General features: G+C 34.9%; 1 protein-coding gene across 3 annotated transcripts in view; it reads left to right on the top strand.

The window, feature by feature from the left end:
- LOC150080548 (uncharacterized) overlaps nt 1-21,862 on the top strand; it is a 318,665-nt gene that overhangs the window by 226,876 nt on the left and 69,927 nt on the right. For 2 of the 3 annotated variants that reach the window (XM_090381740.1, XM_090381739.1), the window contains exons 8-10: nt 1,539-1,613; nt 8,940-9,161; nt 15,687-15,798. In XM_090381740.1, the coding sequence (XP_090237866.1) occupies nt 1,539-1,613; nt 8,940-9,161; nt 15,687-15,798 (409 nt within the window). Of the gene's footprint in view, nt 1-1,538; nt 1,614-8,939; nt 9,162-15,320; nt 15,937-21,862 lie in introns of those variants that run through there. The other variant, XM_090381741.1, reaches the window with a different exon arrangement.

Here is a 21,862-nt window from a genome sequence, read left to right as displayed (position 1 = left end):
AATTTTGTCATTTTAGTTTAATTTTTAAGGGGAAATTTTTAAAAGTAATTCACTAGGTTATTTTGATATTTTTATTATTTGAATCTTTACTTCACTTTTACTTTAAATTTTGGCTTCAGCTGCAAAAGGAACACATAACATATCATGACTGATGGAATAACTGTACCTGACAATTTGCCTGTGAGTCACAGCCTTTTTCCTTGTACTCGTTGTTACATATATGCAGAACTTTCTAGCTGATTAAACATGCAGGAAGATTGTGTCTCTGAGAGCACAAACTGATGCCCTAGAAAAAAATCAGACAGGGGACTGATTCTCTTTAGAAAAATTGACAGAGACTCAGGTGTCTGGTTCTATACTATGTGTTGGTCTCCCAAGTCTGGCCTCAGGCTGAATTTTTCAGTGCAGAATGCCTTGTTTCGACAGGAGGTAGTCTTTCTAGTTAATTTAATTGCAAGGGAAATTGGAAATATATTCTGTAATAAAGACAGATGGAACAGAACCAGAGTGTCTGCCAGGTGCAGAAACAGATCTGATAAACCAACTATTAGTTTTTAAGGGTAGTAAAGGGCGTACAGTGATCCATGTGGGTACAAATGGCTTTAAACATAAACAAACTAATGACTTGGTCAAGAAATATATGATCATGCTCGAAAAATGTTGTAAGAAGGAACAAACGGTTCTTGTGTCTGCAGTTCTGTTCAGACATGATAGGAGGAAATCAAACACCTATATAATCTGAGAACAGTGTTGAACAGTTAGAAAATCATGTTCGCTTCATACTTTTAAAACACAGCATGTATAGATTGATTAACCATTTAAATGTGGTATCTCTGTATTATGAGTTAAAACTGTTAGGTTATCAGTGTTCCATTTTTCTCTAGATGTTCACTCTAAATTTTTTTTGTCTTCATTATAACTTGAAGAATTATAGCCAAGGATTGTTTTTTAAACACATGGATTTTTTTTTTTAATGATGTTATGTAAAAGAAGGGTGACTGCTTCAATTCATAGAATGAGTAGCAGAAAAGCTGGCTAGGCTGTAGAAATCGGGGGCCTCCATAGCCAGGTGGGCAGGGGCAGCAGTGCGTAGCACACGCTTCTTGATTAGACTGGGGTTCGAGCCCATGCCCACCAAATACGGAGGATGCGGATAGGTCATGGAATGACCACCGCATATCCCCGGAGCAATATGGCCTTAGTTGCTAATGCTCCTAAAAACCAAATAACAAACAAAACAAACAAACAAACAAACAGTTGTAGAAATCTTCCAAAAACTTTTTATGCCATTTTCTTTTGTGAGTTTGGATAGCATGTCAAAATCTTGTGCCCAATGTTAAGATATGGTAGAAAGAGTTGCCCTTTTCACGTGTTATAAACTTAAATACTTTTAATACTATTACTTTGTAAAGTATATCATGAATCTTTTCTTGGGGCAGTCTCTCCACTGCTCCTATTATGTGTAAGCACTCAATAAATCAATTAATAAAAAATATTACAATTGTGCTCTCCATCTATGAATTTTATTACTCTTTCAGTTAGCGGTTATACTCAGCCAACTCCTGCAGGAAGCTGTACCTTTGGAATGGCTGCAGGTGTAGCTACAGCAACAGGTATGTTTTTTTTTTTTTTTTTTTGATTTGATAGTAAAATTTTGCACATGCATGTTCATACCACACTGAAGAGTTCCACAGAACAACTAAAAAGATTTAACTTAACATGGGTGATGGGGATTTCAGGGAATAGGGAAATAATTCTCTTGCATTATTCATTGAAGTGCTATCAGTGAATACCAAAAAAATATTCTTGTTATGTCAGAATGAGGTATATGTGTGGGACTTAAACCTCCCATTGACATGTGGAAAACAGCTGTGTTTAGCGTACCAGTCAGTTGCATTTTGAGTGAAAGGCATGATGTGGAAATACAATTAATATAAAATCACATTAATAATACTTAATGGCACTTAGTATGGTATTAGTACTGGAAAATAATGCAAGAAAGCGGGCGTATACAGCACCAACCAGGAAAGGGGAGAACCAAACAAATTTCCTCTCCATTCCCTCGAATAATTTTAGTTTTTCCTTAAATTTATTCAAATTATCCACTTCCACAACAACAGATGGAAGTTTGTTCCAAGAATCAATCATCCACTGGCAGAAGAAACTATTAACTGTACAAGCAACAATTTGTTTGACACTAACGTTGAGAAACTCCCTACATCTAGAACATTCAGTATGCATAAACTATATGCTTATTCAAAGAATGTTTTTCTAAATTCATTATGAGATTCTGTTATCAAGTTTTAAAAACCTTGCAATTTTGAACTATGTTTGCAAAAATAAATATAAATTTAATGCACTAATTAAACACAAGTACGAAAAGTATCAAGTATGAAAGGTACCTCCAAAAAGTATCAAGTTTTAAAAATCTTGCAATTTTGAAATATGCAAGCAAAAATAAATATACAGTAGACTTTCGAAGTAATGGCACCTTTGGGGATTCATTATTTCAATTTTTCCATTATCTAGAAAGTTTTATTTATAATGTATTTAATGCAGAAATAATGATCCCAAATAAGAAGTAGAGAGATTAAGAATGCAGTTTTATTAATTGCACATAAAAAAACATAAACATGTTGATAATCCAATGTTATATTCTGCCATTAATACACTTCTGCTTATGACCTGTTCTATTTTCTTTATTATATAAAGTTTAGTCTGTGCAGGTAGTACAGTGATGTCATCACCATCCAATTCACACCAAGTAGAAAAGGCCTGGGTTCAAATTACATTAATGACTAACTTTTATAGGCTGTTTTTCACTCTGTAGCTGAATTAGTAGGTCTCAGGTGGAGATAGTGAGTTCCCCCCCCACCCCGAAACTGGGATTTGTCTACCAAAACAGGTAAATTGAGCAGAGAACACACAATTTACAGTACATACACAATACACATGGTTATATTAGTATTAGTAATAGAGGCATGTGATGCAAGAAAGCAAGCGTATGAGCTTATGCAGCATCAGCTAAAAAAAAAATTAAAAGTTACACAACCATTCCCTCAAAAAGTTTGTCCAGTTCCTCCTTGAATTTATTTAAGCTATCAATGGCAGATGGAAGTTTGTTCCAGCAAAGAACTACCTGTTGGTTAAAAGCCAGGTTTCACACATCTATTCTACAACTGTCTTTCCTCAGTTTGAATCTACGCTCCCTCAGGTTTGTAATCTGAGAAAGAGGAAGAATCCAATCAGCATTAAGCCTGCTTAATCCATTCAAGGCCTTATACACCTCAGTCAGATCATCTTGCAAGTGCCTAGTCTCCAGCCGCTGAAATTTGCAGAACTTAAGCCTCTCTTGGTAAGAGGATCCCGTCATTCCCCTTACCAATCTTGTTGCCCTTCTCTGTACATGCTCAAGCAAATCTACATCCTTCCTAAAATGAGGTCTCCAGACCTGTACGCAGTACTCATGGCATGGCCTGACCATTGCCTTATACAAAGGGATAATCACTTTATTTTCCCTGCTAGCAAAATTCATGTATATCATTGACAAAACCCCATGACCTGTTCTTGCCGACTGTCTGCATTGCTCAGAAAACTTCATATCTGACTGCACAATTAATCTCAGGTCTTTTTCATTTTCTATTACTCTAAGTGTAGTACCACACAGTTGGTACGTTCTTTTGGGGTTATTTCTACCCATATGCAGTACTTTGCATTTGTCAATTTTAAACTTCAGTTGCCACTTCTCAGTCCATCTGCCCAAATTTTCTAGATCCTATTGCAGTAGCACACTACCATTACCAACCCTGCCAACCTTTGTATCATTATTTGAGGCATACAATGCAAGAAAGCAAGCTTATATAGCATCAGCAAAAAAAAACTTCCCATTTCACCCAACAGCCGGTCACTCCAAATATTTGTCTAGTTCAGCCTTAAATTTATTTAAGCTATCAACTTCCACAATAACAGATGGAAGTCTGTTCCAGCAATCAACTACCTGCTGGCTAAAGGTAAACTTCCACACATCTCTTCTGCAATTGTCTTTCCTCAATTTGAATCTATACCCCCTCAGGTTCTTAATCTGAGCAAGCAGAAGTATCCCATCAGCATTGAGCCTGCTCAAACTATTCAAGGCCTTATACACCTCAATCAGATCACCCCACAGGTGCCTAGTCTCTAGATGCTGCAACTTGCAGAACTTGAGCCTCTCTTGGTAAGAGCACCCCTTTGTTCCTCTCACCAATCTTGTTAACCTTCTTGGTACTCCTTCTAGCAATTCTTCATCCATCCTAAAATGAGGCCGTCGGACCTGTACGCAGTACTCAAGGTGTGGCCTGACCATTGTCTTATATAAAGGGATAATCACCTCCTTGTCTCTGCTAGCAAAATTCCTATACAGTAAGACCCCTGTATCCTTGGGGGGGGATACATTCCAAGACCTAACATGGATGGCTGAAACCACGGATATAAGTGAACACCTGCTGACCCCATATATAACCTAATTTTTTTGTACATACATACGTATAATAAAGTTTAATTATTAAATTAAACACACATAATACATTATCAACATTAAATACTGTAATAATAAAGTACAGCAGACTCGATTTACCGGGAAGCAGATTAACCAGGACACTTCAAGGCTCCAAATTAAAAAAAAAAAAAAAAAAAAATCAACCAGAAATCATAAAATTCAATAAAACTAGAATAGGTATAAACAGATATTTTGCAAGTCTTGAATAAGCAATAAGAACCAGTGTTATAAGCAGTCATTGGGAAAATAGTGTACCTATTATCCTGCAACCCCTGCTGTCTTCACACCTAATGCTCAAAAAAAAAAAAAAAAAAAAGAGAGAGAGACACCAAATGTTTAGTTTGATTTAGTGCATTGTGCCAATTGTTAAGTTCTGTCACACTGCAAAAGGACAAATTTCGTTTCGGTATTGATGTCAGGGATATTGGAATTTTTTTTTTTTTTTTTTTTTTTTTTTTTTATAGTAACTATTTTTTTGTTTTGTTTAGAAATCATGAAAATGATGGGCAAACACAAGAGTTGCTTTCAAATTGAAAAAAACTTGAAATTATTCAAAACTTTGAAAATGGTGCATTGGTTAAATCTCTAAAGAACCATTATAATGTTGGTGACCAAACCATATGCGACATTGTAAAAAATAAAGGGAAGGAGGCTATTCAATTTAAAATCGACATCGTAAAAAATAAAGGGAAGTATCGTAGTGGATATGCAAGTTGTACGTGTTAAGTTTTTTCGTTTTTTTTCTGCAGTTAACCGTGCGTAACTGAATTGCCGGATACGGGGCACACTGTATATCATTGACAAAACTCCATGACCTGCTCTGGCAGCCCATCTGCACTGCTCAGAGAACTTCGTATCTGACTGCACAATTACCTCCAGGTCTTTTTCATTCTCCACTTCCCTGAGTGTAGTACCATACAGTTAGTACTTTTCTCTTCAGTTACTGCTACCCATATGCGATACTTTGCATTTGTCAATGTTAAACTTTTGCTGCCACTTCTCAGCCCATTTACCCAACTTTTCTAGATCCTGTTCCAGTAGCATACTGTCTTTACTGTCATTAACAGCTCTGCCAACCTTTGTATCATCTGAAAACTTGGACATTTAAGCCTGATATACCTTCCTCAATATCATTGATAAATACACAAAACAATAATGGGCCCATCACTGAACCCTGAGGGACTCCACTAATAAAATTAATTCATGTAGAGTAGTGTCGATTTATTACCACTCTCTGTTGTCTCCCACTCTACCATCCCTTTATCCATTGTAGCAACTTGCCTTTAATGCCATACCACTCCAATTTGGAAAGCAGTCCTTTTGATACTGTTGCACTTCCATGTGCAACAGTATCAAAAGCTTTCCTGAAATCCAAGTATATGATATCAAAATTATTCCCTGCATCCAATTCCTTTGTGACCACATTGTAGTATCTAATCAAATTGGTCAGACAAAACTTTCCCTTAACAAACCCATGCCGTGTCTGAACTATTACTGCAGTCTTGTCTAGATGATCCTGCAATGCTTATTTAACCAGTGACTCCATTATTTTCTCCGAAACAGAAGTTAATAGGTCTATAATTATTTGTGTCACCCTTTGGATCCCCTTTGTGAATTGGGGATACATTTGCACATCTCCATCCATGGGGACCTCCCCTGAATCTAAGGATGCTCTCATAATTATGGCTAAGGGTTTGCTAACTTCCCTTGCTGACTCCTTCAATATAACTGGATAGATTCCATCTGCCCAAGATGCCTTTTTTATGTTTAACTTCAACAATTTCTCCTCCCCTTTGCTCTCTGTTATTACAAAATCATTTAGCTCCCTGTTAGAGTTTAGTAAACTTCTGTCCTCTCCTTCCTTACAGAATTCCTCATGTGTGAATGTAGATGCAAAATACTCATTCAGTTTGTCAGCTAACTAAGCAGGATCATCAACAGTCGAACCACCAATGAATCAGATTGGTCCACATCAAGTGGACCAATCTGATTCATCCCCTTTTTTCTAGAGTTTACATAAGTAAAGAAATCTTTGTTTTTCTTTGCATCCTTTGCCAAAGAGTTCTTGTAATCAGCCTTCGCTTGCCTAACCTGCTTTATGATTTGATTACAAACTTGCTTATATCTGCCATAGGATTCTGTGTCACCTGATAATTTATATGCATCGCACACATTTTTCTTCTCTGCAATGAGCTTCATTAGTACATCTGACATCTATTTAGGTCTAAATCTTGAACAGTATTTCTTAGTTATATGAATTTACATTCTGAGTGTCTCTAATGTAATAGTTTGGATTATATCAAGTTTGTCACTATGCTTTAACGTTGCTCTTCTTTTCTTCTATCTAGGAGGTTTATTAGCTTTAGGAGTCATAGTGAATGGTTTTTAATTTAAAATAAATGTAAAACCGCGGTATAATCTGTGATATCAATACAGAATTCACTTTGAAAATGGTGATCGTAAACAAATACAGTAATCACATGACTTGCCATTTTCTTTTTTTCTGCACTGCAAAATATTTGTGCTGTATGTATACATCTGATTTCAAATGTGCTGTTATTTGGGGTGCTATTATTTCGACAGTCTACTGTAAATTTGATGTACTAATTAAATTTAAGTATTACATTACCCTCTAAAACATATCAGGATACCTTTGTTTTCATAGTTTATTGGACCTTCCCAACTGAACTAGCTGTTGTGATCTTGTCATGGCACATAGAGCTGAGCTGACTGATTTTGAAAAGAATGTTATTGTCAGATAGCATTCTCAAAATTTGCTGGCTTTGTCAATTCATGCGATTTCTGACAGCCTACACTGTAAAGTTGGCTGTTAGTGATTTTTACAATGAAATAGAAGCAAGAGGCCCACCATCATCCAGAAATGCACAGGAAGCCCACTCCGTGTAAGCAGAGGATGTTCATAAGTGTAGTACTATATATTTCATGAGACATCCCTGCAAAACATCTGCCAGGAGTTTAAGGCCTCAACAGGATTAAGGTTTCTACAACTGAGATCTCTACACCAAATATCACCAACTGCAATCAGCAGCCTTGCTTTGCCTGGAGCAACAAACAACCTAATTGGTCAATAGAGCAGTGGAACTCAATTCCACAGACTGATGAATGAGATCACATGAAAATGAGATTAATTTGTAAGCTGCAACCCAGAAATGATGCACATCCTTGTGGTAAATGAACCAGTCATCATCGAGGCTTTAATGAAAATGTCAATCTAGTCAAACCATATAATAATACAAATGAAACTGATATGCATAATTCATATGCCCCCAGATGCTGAGTGATATCCCTCCTCAATTTCTACTGCAAACACACTAAATTTTATCTCTAAGTTTTCACCTCTCATTTCATTTTTGTGATATGGTAAGTTTTTTTCTTTCTTAAAGGATAAGAAGTTTCTAGAAAGGAAAATAATCTTTCTTATGTTTTGTTTCTATTTACTAACCTACTGACTTACCTGCTTGGTCACTTGGTGACACTTTGCCTCCCAATTGTGCTGCTGAACCTGAGTTCTAAGACTTCTCCCAGGACTAAAAGGAGTCTGAAATGGATCAGGTTGCACTAACACTAGTTTCCTAATGTTCTTTTTCATTTTACACTAGGGTAGTGGAAAATGAAAAAGACCTGGATGTAATTGTGCAGTCAGATATGAAGTTCTCTGAGACAGGCTGCTAGGATAGTTCATGAGGTTTTGTCAATGATATACAGAAATTTTGCTATCAGGGATAAGAAGGTGATTATCCCATTGTATAAGGCAGTGGTTAAGCCACACCTTGAGTGCTTCATACAGGTTTGGAGACCTAGCTTTAGGAAAGATGTAGAGCACTGGAATGAGTACAGAGAAGGGCAATGAGATTGGTGAGGGGAAAAAAGGGGCACTCTTGCCAAGAAAGGCTTCAGTTAATTGCAGCATCTGGAGACTAAGCACATGCAAGGTGATCTGATTGCAATGTTTAAGGCTTTGAATGGTTTGGGGAAGCTCAATCTGATGGGATTCATTGATTACCATTATTTAATATTTAATATTCAAGATCACTTCACTGAGTGACCAAAATCAGTGAATGGTATGTCAGTGACTATTTTAGTTAATTGTTTATTGTTAAAAATATGTGATGAGTAAGTTGGTATAAGGAGATTAATTTTATGCCTTTGAAAATTGAAATATGTATCAAAAAAGAAACATTAAAATATTAAAGAATACTTAAGAATGAATGGTAATTTGGTAAGTTTCATCAAGATGACATGATGACATGTAGTCCAATAATATAGATCATTCTAAAATGTGGTCATTTTGAAAAAGCTTTATTGTTCAGAAATTTAAAGTTTTGTATTCTTATTGGTATTTTTTTAAAAATTAAAATTCTGACCTTTGTGTGTATTATTCCAGCTTCACAACCACCAACGCCAGCACCTTCATTTGGCAGTCCACAATTCAATCAAGCTGACGATGACTTATCTCATCTTGATGCTGCAGAGCGTATAATTAGACTACGTGTTCGAGAAGCAGAAGAGCGCAAGAAGAGGACTTTAGCAGCTTATGATCTTGTTGCCAAATCTGGAGTAGCAGGCCCCAAGTCTGTCTGTTTAGAAGAATTCAGGGATCTGAAAGGTAGACATTCTAATATTCTTCACATTGAGGGTATCAAGATATATTTTTGGAGAAAATTAGTTTGGTTTACTCTGTTCAGTAGCTGCATAAAATTTCCAAGTAATTTCCAATCATGTGGTAAAAAAAATTTATACATATAACTGAATATTCCACAATATATTTGACAAATTTGTCAGCCAATCAGTTTAAATAAGTACATCACATTCTCCAAATTCAACAAAGTAGATGCTAAAAGTTTTAGACCACTTATTTAGGTTACATCAGATTAGTTGATACCTAAGCCCGCTACTAAAGCATAGTAAAAAATGATTTATGTACTTATATTGTGGCCATAGTTCATCAATCTTTAAAATTTCATAACAAAATAGATTTAAAATGGTTACACGCTTTAATAATAAAAATATATATAAACTTAAACACATATAAATAAACCTCACACACGACTATTAACACAAAAAAATTAAAACAATGTAACAGGTTATTTTTACACATATTTTGTAAATATAACAGTTAATTTTTATTTCATATTTTGCATGCAAAAACTAAAATGTATGCAAGAATAGCAAGATTTTAAAAATTAACATATAACATTTCAAAATTAATTCTGATTGCTATTGAGCTTATGTGTTTTGTACAGGAACAAACAATGTGATGTTTACCCCAGTGAACTATGCAAAATTCTGTTGCAGACCAGCCTTTAGCCACTATTGGTCTAGCAGCAAGCTCAGATCCACTTTTCTGGTAATTTTTTGGGTTATTTAAAAATCATATCAGCTAACAATTTATTTTTTAGACATAATAAGAATTGTACTTAAATAAAGGTGCTCTCAATTGCTTTAAATACTGCATTAACACAAATCAATGATAATAGTTTCTGGTTCCTGATTATTTTATTCCTTTTTTTCAATGTCAGATGACTCCCCCCCCCAGTTTTGTTTTCTGTGCTCGTTAAGCTGAAAATCAAATTTACAACTAAAGCTTATATAATATCATAATTTGCTGTTAATCATGGTGGACGTTGTACATTATGAATGCCTTTCTTTCATCAAGTTAGTGGCATATCAGGGGGGGGGGGTTATATGACCAAATTTTTTTATTCCATTTTAAGTTTAAACAATTAAAACAATTACTAAGGATTAGTAATTTTAGTGATCAATAACATTTTTGATAATTCTTTTATATCTTTATGATGCACATGATAATAAATGTAACTATTTTAATATTGTTTGCTAATATATAAAATGCTACTGATGTATGAGGTGCTATCCAAAAGTTCCCGAAATTTGAATGTTGCACGGGAACTACATCTAGTATAGACTTGTGGCACTAGGTAACACTGCATGCATCCTTTGTGAATCAGTGTGCCATGTGGCGTTGGGCTGAATAGAGTCATCGAATATTTATGCGCAGTTCTTTGGCAGTGTGTTTCGTGTAGTTTGCAATGACCGATGTGAGAGAGCAATGTGCTTGCATCAAGTTTTGTTTCCTTCTTAACAATACAGCAGCAGAAACCCATAAGAAGTTGAAACAAGCTTTTGGTGACAATGCTTTAGACCAGATGTAGATCTACTACTGGTTTAACCGTTTTAAAAACAGTTGAATGTCAGATGACAACGGTCGCTCTGGGCGTCCATCATAGAGCACCGCCCCGGAAAATGTTGCAAAAGTTCGGGTGGCGATCAGTGAAGACTGCAGGTGGACCATCCACAACATTTGTGGCATTGTAGGACTATCATGCGGCACGTGTCAGCAGATTTTGTCAGACGAGTTGAACGTGACAAGGATTGCAGCCAAGTTCATGTCACTGTTACTGAGTGAAGACCAAAAGCAGCATCACACGGAAGTTAGCAAAGATCTTCAAGAACAGGCCAGGAGTGATCAAAACTTCCTTTCTGTGGTTGTCCATCGCTGGTGACAATAGTTGGGTATATGGGTATGGCCCATAAACCAAGCAACAATCATCCCAGTGGAAGAGCCCATCTTCGCCCCGACCAAAGAAAACCCAACAAGTGAGGAGCAATGTGAAGTCCATACTGATCTGTTTTTTTGGACATTGACAGGATTATGCATAAGGAATTCGCCCCTCCTGGGCAGACCGTCAACGCAAAGTTTTACTGCGACGGCCTAAGGCAATTAAGGGAAGCCATCCGGAGGAAATGTCCAGAGAAGCCAGGGGCTCACATCTGGTGAGCATGGGCTTGGCACACCCAGGGTCCTGAGCTGGATATCATCATTCTTCTCTTTCTTGGTGATTCCCTTCTACTTTCTCTCTCTCTCTCGGGATAAATCATAAATTTTTTTTTTGGCTGGTGCAGTATAAGTCTCAGGCTTCCTTGCACCATATGGCTAAAATAATAATAATAAAAAAAGTGCCACACATAGAACTGGGTCCTTCATTGTGACAACGTGCCAGCCCACGCAGTTTTTGCATCCAACAACATGACAGTCGTCACCTCCCTCATTCACCAGACTTAGTCCCTTGTGACTTCTTCCCAAGAATGAAAATCAAGCAGAAGGGTTGAAGATTTGATAGTGTAGAGGATATCCAAACCGAATTGCAGGTGGTGCTGAACACTATGATGAAGGACTTTCAGGATGCATTCAAATCATGGGAGAAGCACTGGGCTCGGTATTTACGTTCTCAAGGGGACTCCTTTGACTGTGGCGAATAAGACCCAGGGTGAGTCTAGTTTATTTTATAAATACATTTCGGGAAATTTTGGGTAGCACCTCGTAAATAAATAGTGAAGTATATTTCTATCATTCACTTTCAGTTAGTGATTTTCTAAAAGTAATAGTTGTTTTAATTTGTTCATGCTGATTGACTGTATCTAGATAGTTAAAATAGAACAAAGAAATTTTCAGAATAAGCTTCTTCACCATTTTCTTCTGAATGGTAACATATTGATGGAACTGCTGTTCTAGTGCATAAATGAAAAAGTTATGAACTCATAACTTTTTCATTTATGCACTAGAACAGCAGACAGTCCTAACCACATACCTGAAACCCTTGACCTTTTCTTCTACAGCAACCCTTTCAAAGCATATAGTTTGTTTTTTTATCCTCTAGGTACCTCAGATGATAACTTGGTGATGTTCTCTCTTTCAATAGGGCCTCTGTTCCATGGCTATTCTCAACCTCATGTCACTTGGCATTATGAGAATACGAAATGGTGATTTGCATGATTTGTGTTTCTCTTTTTTAAATCTTCTGATCCAAATATTTGCTGAGACCATTAGCAAAATTATTCTTGTAAAGATAAAATCTTTTTTTTTATTTTTCTACAATGTAAAATTTCAAATTTACCTACTTTATCTAAACCATGGTTTTCGAATCAAATATGCTAAGGCTATTCAAGGTATATTCATATCTTGAACAGCCTTGAATGAACTTAGAATATCACAATTGGCTTGTGCCCAATGTCCAAAATGCCTACAATAAAGCTTGCAACAGTTGTAAACAAGTCATGAATAAATCCAAACTTTGAAAAGGATAATACTAGAAAACTTGCTTCTTGTTGAAATGGTAATTGAGCCTTTTGATCTCTTGTCAAAAGTTATTGGCTGTAGCATCTGTCAATCCATACTTCCACTTCTGTTGCATCCTGATGGTTCCATTGCATCTAAAGCTAAAACTGACTTATTGTTCCTCAAAGGTTAAAGGTTCTTCTAACCTTGTTTTCCAAATCCTGAAAAATCTTCATACTAAGAAGACATTTCTCCACTTGTACTTAAAACTTACTCCAGAGTTAACTCCTCTTTAGTATTGTCTTTTTATTCCACTGATGTTTTTCCTTCCATGTCTAAATTTTTTTATATCTAAAATATTATTAAAAAGGATGACAAAATCATTTCCTTGAAATTATCATATGCTTGCCTCACTTCCTTCCTGAGCAACCTTTACACTTAATATGAATTCAGTCATTCCAGTAAATTCCATTACTCATTTCAGCAAATTCCATAAAAAAAGTTTTAGAAAAGTTTAAGCAGTTACTCTTCACATTTCCCAGGCTTTTGACTTTGGCTTAAGTCCCAAGTGGCAATTTAGGTGGAATGATACATTTCTGTCTGCCACTCATTTGAAGAGGTCTGGGTTTTGATACCCAGTCAATGATAGGAGTTACTTCTAAAGTCTTCTTCAATCACAGTTATAGTTGGCCCAGTCTCAGGCAGGAGTAGGGTTTTCCTGTGAGTTATTTCTGGTTTTTCAGCCTGCACAGCATGCAAATTGGTCTGTGAATATAAATAAATACATGATATGGATATGAGCAATAAGCTCCAGTGCTATTAAAGTACTAAATAAATTCAAATTATTCAAAAATAATTTGAATTTATTTTGGCATAAAGGACTTTTAAACAAGAAGGTAGCCACTTTTTTGTTAATGCTCACTACATTTGATGTTAGACAGTCTCTCTCTCTCTCTCTCTCTCTCTCTCTCTCTCTCTCTCCCCTAATTTCTAAACTAATGCTGTAGTTTTCCAGGGTTCTCTTCTTTCATCCACTCTTTTTCTCCTGTATATTAATTACCTTCTTTCATTGACAGGAAATCCAGTTAATAGTTTTGCTGATGATGGTGCTCTGTATTCCACTTAAAATTTGTTAGTACACCATATTCCGTATATTTTGGTATAAACGTATCACAAATATTGCTTCTCTGCACTGAAACAATTAATTTTTTATGTTCTCAGTACTACTACTTTACTACTAAACAGCTACTTAATCTTCAAATCACAAATCTGTTGCACTATGGATCACTGTTCCCACATCTTGGGTGGTTCCCAAAACTTCTTTAACTCCTAGTCTACCCAAAAGTAGACTCTTCAGCAGATCTGATTCTGAACAACTCTGTTACTGCTCACATTGCATCTGAGGGCATGTCCTTCATTTTATTCTTTAGTGAGTTCCTGGGAACAATGTCCTTGACAGATAGGATGCATGTTCCAGTCATTACAAATAATGGCTTTATTGTACATGCAAGATTTTCCAATTACTGGTTACCTCCACACATGGTTGTGCTATTCTCCTTCTGTGATGTCAAGCCTACCAGAAAGAGGTCCTTCTTAAAATAATGTACCTCTAATATGTGTTTTGTGTGTGACAGATTCATTTCTTCTTTTCAATTGTTGCTCATACATTATTCATTACACAGTTTGAAAACTTCAAATATAAATAACTTCACTGCCATCCTCGTTGCACATGCATACAATAAGAGTTGTAACCATATGTCAGATATGCATGAAAATTCTACATGAGCCTATGGCTGTAATATTGAGCATATTGGGGATGTATATAAACATTGATATTTTTTTTAACTTAACTATATGTCATTCATTTTTTCCAGAAATGAATGGGAGTGTTGTATCATTCCTTCATAACACTTGGGGCCATGGGAAATGTTTGAATAAAATGTTCCATATTGTCATTGTAGCAGTTAGAATCAGGCACATAGGTTTATTATGCTGAATGAACCAAGTTGCAGGGCGAATTCCCGTTCAGTGCTGAACCTCATAAAGATTATAAGAGTAAACATGTATTCTTTTTATAAATGTCTACTTTTTTCCACATAGCAGGTGCTAACTACCCATTTTTGATTGGATAAATTGGTATTGTATGTGGCAAACAGCTGCTTTGTTAAGTTGGTTGTTTCTCCTGAAGAGTACTTTATGCTGCTTTAAAGGATTTGAAAGCCTAGGTCACAAATCCTAAAGGTTCAGTTTTCTCATAATTTGGCAATACAAACAAAAAGGGGACAGCTGACGAGTGGAACTTGCTTCTTAGGTTACTCTTTATAGTTGTAATAGTGGATCATTCTTATAATGTAGTTCACTGATTATAAATATATGGACATATTTGCCTGTTATGAAAACATGGATATTTTTTCACAGCAGCATTAATTGATTGAAACAAGAATTGTCTTATGAACTGCATACAAGGACTGCTTGTTACCACTACTGTGTGAGTCACCTAGTTTCCAATCTATACCATAAGGATTATAAAATATTGCTATCTGGAGACTTTTTCGTCAATGATAAATAGTTTAAATTTTGTTTTTTGTTTTAATTTTCTTTTCAGTGTACGCAAAATCATCTGAAGAAGTATTATTGGACGAAATAGCACACAGAGTTCAGTGCATTAATTGATATGTGTTTCCTTTGCAGTCCCCACCGATTTGAAACTTGGGACAGCCTACAGTTCTTCTGCTGGATTTGCGGCAGGAGTACCTCAAGTGGCAGTAGGTACCCGCAGATAACATCCCTCTGCAGCAGCTTCTAGATTTCTTGCTTCTAGTATTTCATCCTTATGTGAATCAGTCTTGGCTAAGTCAAATGCTATGCCATTAGGAAGTGATAACGGTGTCAGCTTAAAAACTGTTGCCTGTGTGCATACTGGATGTGTAATCCCTCAAGATGTGTTTTCATTTTCTGTGTAATAAGACATTTGTTTATCACTTGACCTTAGGTCTAATGTGAAATTTTTAGTATGAGACTTTAAGGCTTATATTTTCTTTGAATTTTTCTCTTAAGTAGATACAGTCATGACGAAAGTTACAGAGGCACCTAAAAAACAACCGTCTGCACGTGAAAAATTCCAGCAGATGGATTCCTCATTAGTGAAAGATCAGGGTGTTAAGTCAAAGTAAGTTGTGACAATGTGTTACATCATGATGTTAAGCCTAACCTGTTCCCCCTTTCTGTCTTTTCGACCTATGGTTCGACATGTGCTCTTGCTTGTATCAGGTCTTGGAGGAAGAAATAAAGTGTCTTTAAACCAGTTTCCCTGTCTTTCCTGTGTTTTACTTTTCCACAAACACCAGCATCAGCATGGTTTATATTGCATGGTGATATCATAACCACCCTAACAGCATGACTGTCCTCCATGACCTGTTATGTCCCAAGGTAAACTCTCACCCAAAAGAAAATAAAATAAAACTTAACACTTTGTTATATATTTGTTAGCATAACAGCGTGGTGGAAATCAAATATTTTTAACTTATTTGTTAGGCACATACCAGCTTTAAACATGCCTTAATTGCTGTTATTAATTAATCTTTATACATGTCTTAACCTTATATTGTGGTTATCATTATGCAGGTCTTTAAAAACTGGAAGGGAAAAAAACACAAGTAGCATTGGTAATAATAAAAAAGTTTGAAGTACTTTAAAGAAAATGCTGAAACCAATATCTTTGGAAAATATTTAAAATAAACAGTAATACCAAATCATTATATTAAATAATGCATTTCTATAAGGACAAGACTTAATTTCAATCTGCTTTTTTTTTACCATCTAAATAAAGGATTTATCCTGTATTTAAATAGATGCTTGTCTTGGGACTTCTATATACCATATCACTTTGAGTAAGCACAAAATATATTTTAGTACTGCATAGCGAATGCATTTTTATACAGTATTGTTTTATATAAAGGGTGTCAGATATTTAAATAAAAATACAGTAAGCCTTTTTTTACAGACTAATAGGGGGAAGGGTTGCCTTTTTATTGCTGATTGCATAAAATAGAAATTTTTTTGACTATTTGTACCCCACATAATCGAAAATGTAAACAGCTACTCTCTATATGTTTGAATTAGAAACACTGAAATAAAGTTAAACAATAAAAAACAAAGCTTTTATTTACCTTGACTTTATTGGTTGATACATATTACATAATTAGATGATAATTTTCCATAACCATAGTGTGCCTAGAAGAACTGAATAGAGTCAGATTCTTTAACAGCTGGTCCTTGCTTTTTACAATATCTGATCCAGTTTATTTATTTATTTTTTTTTTTACACTATATACCTCACAGATGTGGAAACAGATTCATCAGAGTAACTTCTATAACAGCTTTAATTTCTACACAAAATTAAGATGTGCATGCTTTCTATTTTTGCTAGTTTCCTTAGGGCTCCACCATGATATACTGTGAGGTTATAATAAAGAAGCAGGACAGATGAGCAATGAGCATTTAACAATACAATATCAATTTATTCAGAAACAGACTGGGACCCTTGCTGCTGTGACTCATGAGTTCCTGGTTTTTCCTATATCAGTGAGCACACTTAAGATACACTGGCGCCAGTCAAAAATTTTTTTTTTTTTGTCCATTAAATCAGAGTCGATGAAGTCCAGGGTTTACTGTATTATGTTTTCAGTTGCAAAACTGCTTGAAAATACTTGAAATTACTTGCTCCAAAAAAAAAAAAAACTGTATAAAATTGCTAAATGCTTAAATAAAATATTCCCATAGTACTAATGAGTTCATTAGTAATATGGGAATTTTTACATTCTTACATTTTTTGTGGCATTTGTTTTAATCAATCTTTGTGCGATTGTTGTTGTTATTGGAGGTTTTACTGTGCAACGGCAGCTAAATGCCCATTATGTGCCAAACAATGGTAGGACTTTGTGAGATCTTATAAAAGTAATAAAAAAGAATGCTCTATATGTAATAAAGAGAATTGGTGTTTATATTCTAGAAGAATATTCAATTTAGAGCTTTAAAAGTATATTTTAAGCACTCTAAGTCTAAAAGCACGTCTATCCCATCTAGGTTTCAGTCGGTAACTGAAAAGTATTACATTGCATTTAGTCATATGGGTATGTCTTATCAGTTCTGTATTTCTTAATTGTTATGGCAGCTAGTTGCTAAGGTAACTGTGGGAGTTGCTGTGATAATCACTAGTTTGTGATAGGCATACTACATCACCTCTTTGTGGTAGAGATGTGTGTGTGTGTATATATATATATATGTGTATATATATATATAGTAAGGAGCAAAACTGTCCACTTCATTTTCATGTATAATTCAAAATTTAATGTCTTGTAAAATAAAAGATACTTAATGATGGACATTATGGAATTTGTAAATTCCATAATTTTTTGTCCATAATTTAGTTGCATATTGCTGGAAAGAAATAGGTACTGGAGATATTTTAATGGATTGGATCATTTAAAGATTCAAACTGAATCCTGCCATTAGGCTTAGAGAGCTATATGGACATTACAAACTTGAAGAAAGACTAAAAATCATCTCCATTCAAGTTGAATACTTTTATTTGGTGGTTAAAATTTGTTAAGTTTTTTAACATTTTCAACGAATCCCACTGTTGTATTTGCTATGTTTTACTAAATATTAAATTTTAAAATACACAGTTTTTTAATGATATTGTACATTATATGATATGCACACAAAGTCCTCAATTAACAACCATACAACTTTAAGCAAATCAATTTTTCATTAAGAATTAATGAATAAAATATACATCAGAATTTTTACTTCAAAAACAAACAGGTATAAATAAATATATACTTAAATAACTACAGAATATAATAAATACTCCAATTGCCCCCTCTCCCCATCTCAAAAATATGCATGACACTGCACAGAAGGAACACAAATTGACTACTAGCCTGTTTTCTCCATTTTTGGTGCATATTTCTCAGGATGAAAACAGTTGTGCAACACAAATGCAATGAGTGAGAAGTATCGAGACCTTTATACAGAAGCCCTCCCCAAACATTTGTTAAAATGCTATAACAAGGAGTACACCCAGAACCAATGATGTATCTGGGTGTAAGATAATATTGTACACAATCATGATTATGGTACAAAAATTTGCCACCTGAGACAAGAAAAACTGTCACCTCTTCAAATCATCCTATGGCTCTACATAGTATTTTCAATAAACTTTTAAAATGGATATTGAGACAGACAAAAAGATTGCACTTATGATGAACACAGTAACATGTACATTCTGCAACTGCCCACACTAATGATATCTATGCTACAAAGGCAGCTTGCATTGTCTGCTGACCATTAGCAAACAATGTAATAACAAATGTTACAATGTTAAGCAGATACACACCAAGTGGAAAATTTATTAAATATGCCAGCTTAATAGTGAGTAGTACCTCCTTTCACCCTCAGAACAGCCTTAAGTTGTCAGGCCATGAACCCATGAAGTGCTGAAAAGGTTTCTCAGCATGACATGGTGAAAATCCATGTCATGTTTTCCAAACCATTCTTGCATGATTCTGGCATGATGCACTGTCATTCATAAAGTGGCCATCTTCAGAATAAAAGTGTAACATTGCACGGTGCAGTAGATCTGATATGAAGTTCAGGTACTCCCTAGATGACATTTGACTTTCCACTGCAATCAATAGACCTAGTCCATGCCAACAAAACATTCCCAATGCCATGATACCACTTCCAGATGCTTGGGCTGTATTAACAAGGTAAGCAGGGTCCATTGCTTTGTGAGGTTCTTGCCACACTCTCTCTGCTTACCACCACTTTAAAACAAACTGTACTGTGATTTGTCTGACCACGACTTTCTTCCATTGTTCCACTATCCAATCGCAACATTCTTGGCACCACTGCAAGTGGTTTTTTTCTGGTTTTCTCTGAAACAAGTGGCTTCCAAATAGGTAGGCAACTGCCAATACCCAATTTCTTCAATATCCTGTGCACAGTACTGGGTGAAATAGGGCAGTTCTGAGCTTGGTTGATTTCAGGTGTATTTGCTGCACACTGGATGTCCTATTTTTTATGTGTAATCCTCCTTCAAGTATGATGGCTTCGCTCTTCAAGTATTGTTTTTCTGTCACATTTATGCCTTTGAGATGAATGCTTTTGAGAAACCAGTTATGTTTTTTTTATTTCTTGAATCGTGGCTTCTGCTAAAGGTGTACCCACAATAAGACTTTTTTAAAAGTCTGAATCACATATTCTTCCAATTCTGGCTTTGGATTACTGCAGTTGAACAGCCTGTGAAGTCTTTATACTTAACAAGGCAACGTGTCATCACTCCCCATCAGTTTTCTTTGCATCTATTCACATTTCTTCTGTCTGTGGCTGTCTTAATACAAAGGTTCGTATTTTTTTGACTAGGGTATAAGTGAAGGCCTAAAAACTTGATACCTACCTATGATACTTGTTTCTTCTACAATATATGTTCCATATATAATAATAAATACCTTGGATACCAACCTGTTGCCCTGTTGGTAACCAAAGGTATTTAAAACTTCATTGTTTTATGATTTAATTTTCTATGTAGATTTTTGCTTCTTATTGGCTCTTTACTTTAAAAGGCTATTACTTGAGTTTTCCCTAGGGATATTTCCAAGTTACTATTATTTATTTATTTTTTTTGTAATTAAGTTTAAATGGACTGAATACTGTAAATCATACCTACTGGCAATTAGAACTTGATCATCTGCAAAGAGAAGCGTGCCTAAATATGTTCCATGTTTTAGGAGGATATTGCATTAATTGTTAGTCTCCAATTTCTTACCATAGAATTTAGGTAAATGTTAAAGAGGTGAGAGGCAACATCCTTGTGTGAACCCTTGTTTGTTGGTTTTCAGTCCAGAATCTCTCTCTCTCTCTCTCTCTCTCTCTCTCTCTCTCTCTCTCTCTCTCTCTCTCTCTCTCTCTCTCTCTCTCTCTCTCTCTCTCTCCTAACTTCTACTGCTATTATGTTTTCCTCAAAGATGTTATATATGGTTTTTACTATTTGATTTTGGGTACCTTCTTTAATAATTTATAATATCTCTGTTAATATGATCAAATGCTTTTTTATTGTCTATGAAAGCTATGAAGTGTTTTGACATTGTTTTTCAGTTAGGATTTTGATGGAAAAATAGCCATCAGCACAAGACCAGCCTTGTCTAAATTTATTCTGCCTATCTTAGATTGAAAGAATTTACTCAGTTTGTTTCTAATAGATTTTTTATATATTTTATACTTGAATTTAATAAGTTTATACCCCTACAGTTAATGTTTCCATTTCATTTTTTTTTAAAAATAGGAACAACTATTGCTTTATGGCATCTATGTTAAAGTATTTTGCTTTCTCATAATCTTTTTATGAATTTTAAAAATATAAATTAATAGATTTTACTAGCATATTAAAACTATTCTAGGTTAATGCCATCTTTGTCTGGTGTTTTATTATTCCAGCTTGTAGCAATTTAACACTTCTAATTCTTCATGCATAATGGTATCATTATAACTATTATTATTTAAGGTGAATAGAAGTTGGCTATGTTGCTAGTCCACAGATCCTGAAAATAATTCGGCTATTTTTTCATAAATATTGTATTAATATTTATGAAAATACTAATATATATTCTGAATCATTCGTGACAATTCTAATCTAGGATCTTCTGCTGAGATAAATATAATCATCTTATGTTTTTAATACATCTGTTTTAATTTAATTTAATTTTTTTAACTGGATGTTGGACTCTGATTAAATCTTCTGGAACAACTGGTTGCCACTGGTTCTATACCAGTTCAGTATATTGTAGGCTGATAACTCAACTATCAGTTATAAGACAAAAGTTGTTTGATATGGTACTCATGCTTCTTCCACTGCTTTCCCCCTCCCACACTCTTAACTTCTTTAGAATACACTTTTTTCCCATTAATTTATACTGAACACAGTTTTAATTTTGAAGAAAAACAAAAAAACCAAGTCTAATATTGGTAGACCTATAAGAGTACAATATTCATAATTACTAAACACTAACAAAATGAATTATTTTAAAAGAAAATATTCACTAACAGTTTGGTTGGTAAAGGTATTTGAGATCATCACAAGAAATTATTTCATTAGTGACTGATGTTTAAATGTGCAAGCATTGTAGTTTCATAGTCATTTGTTTTGTGCTATATAGTAGCTAATGTGAAAT

This window comes from Mastigoproctus giganteus, chromosome 9, assembly GCF_048544385.1.
Source record: "Mastigoproctus giganteus isolate SK-2022 chromosome 9, ASM4854438v1, whole genome shotgun sequence".
Classification (NCBI taxonomy): Eukaryota; Metazoa; Arthropoda; class Arachnida; order Uropygi; family Thelyphonidae; genus Mastigoproctus; species Mastigoproctus giganteus.
Note: the sequence above shows the minus strand (reverse complement) of the source record. Positions and strands in the feature narration are given on the sequence as shown.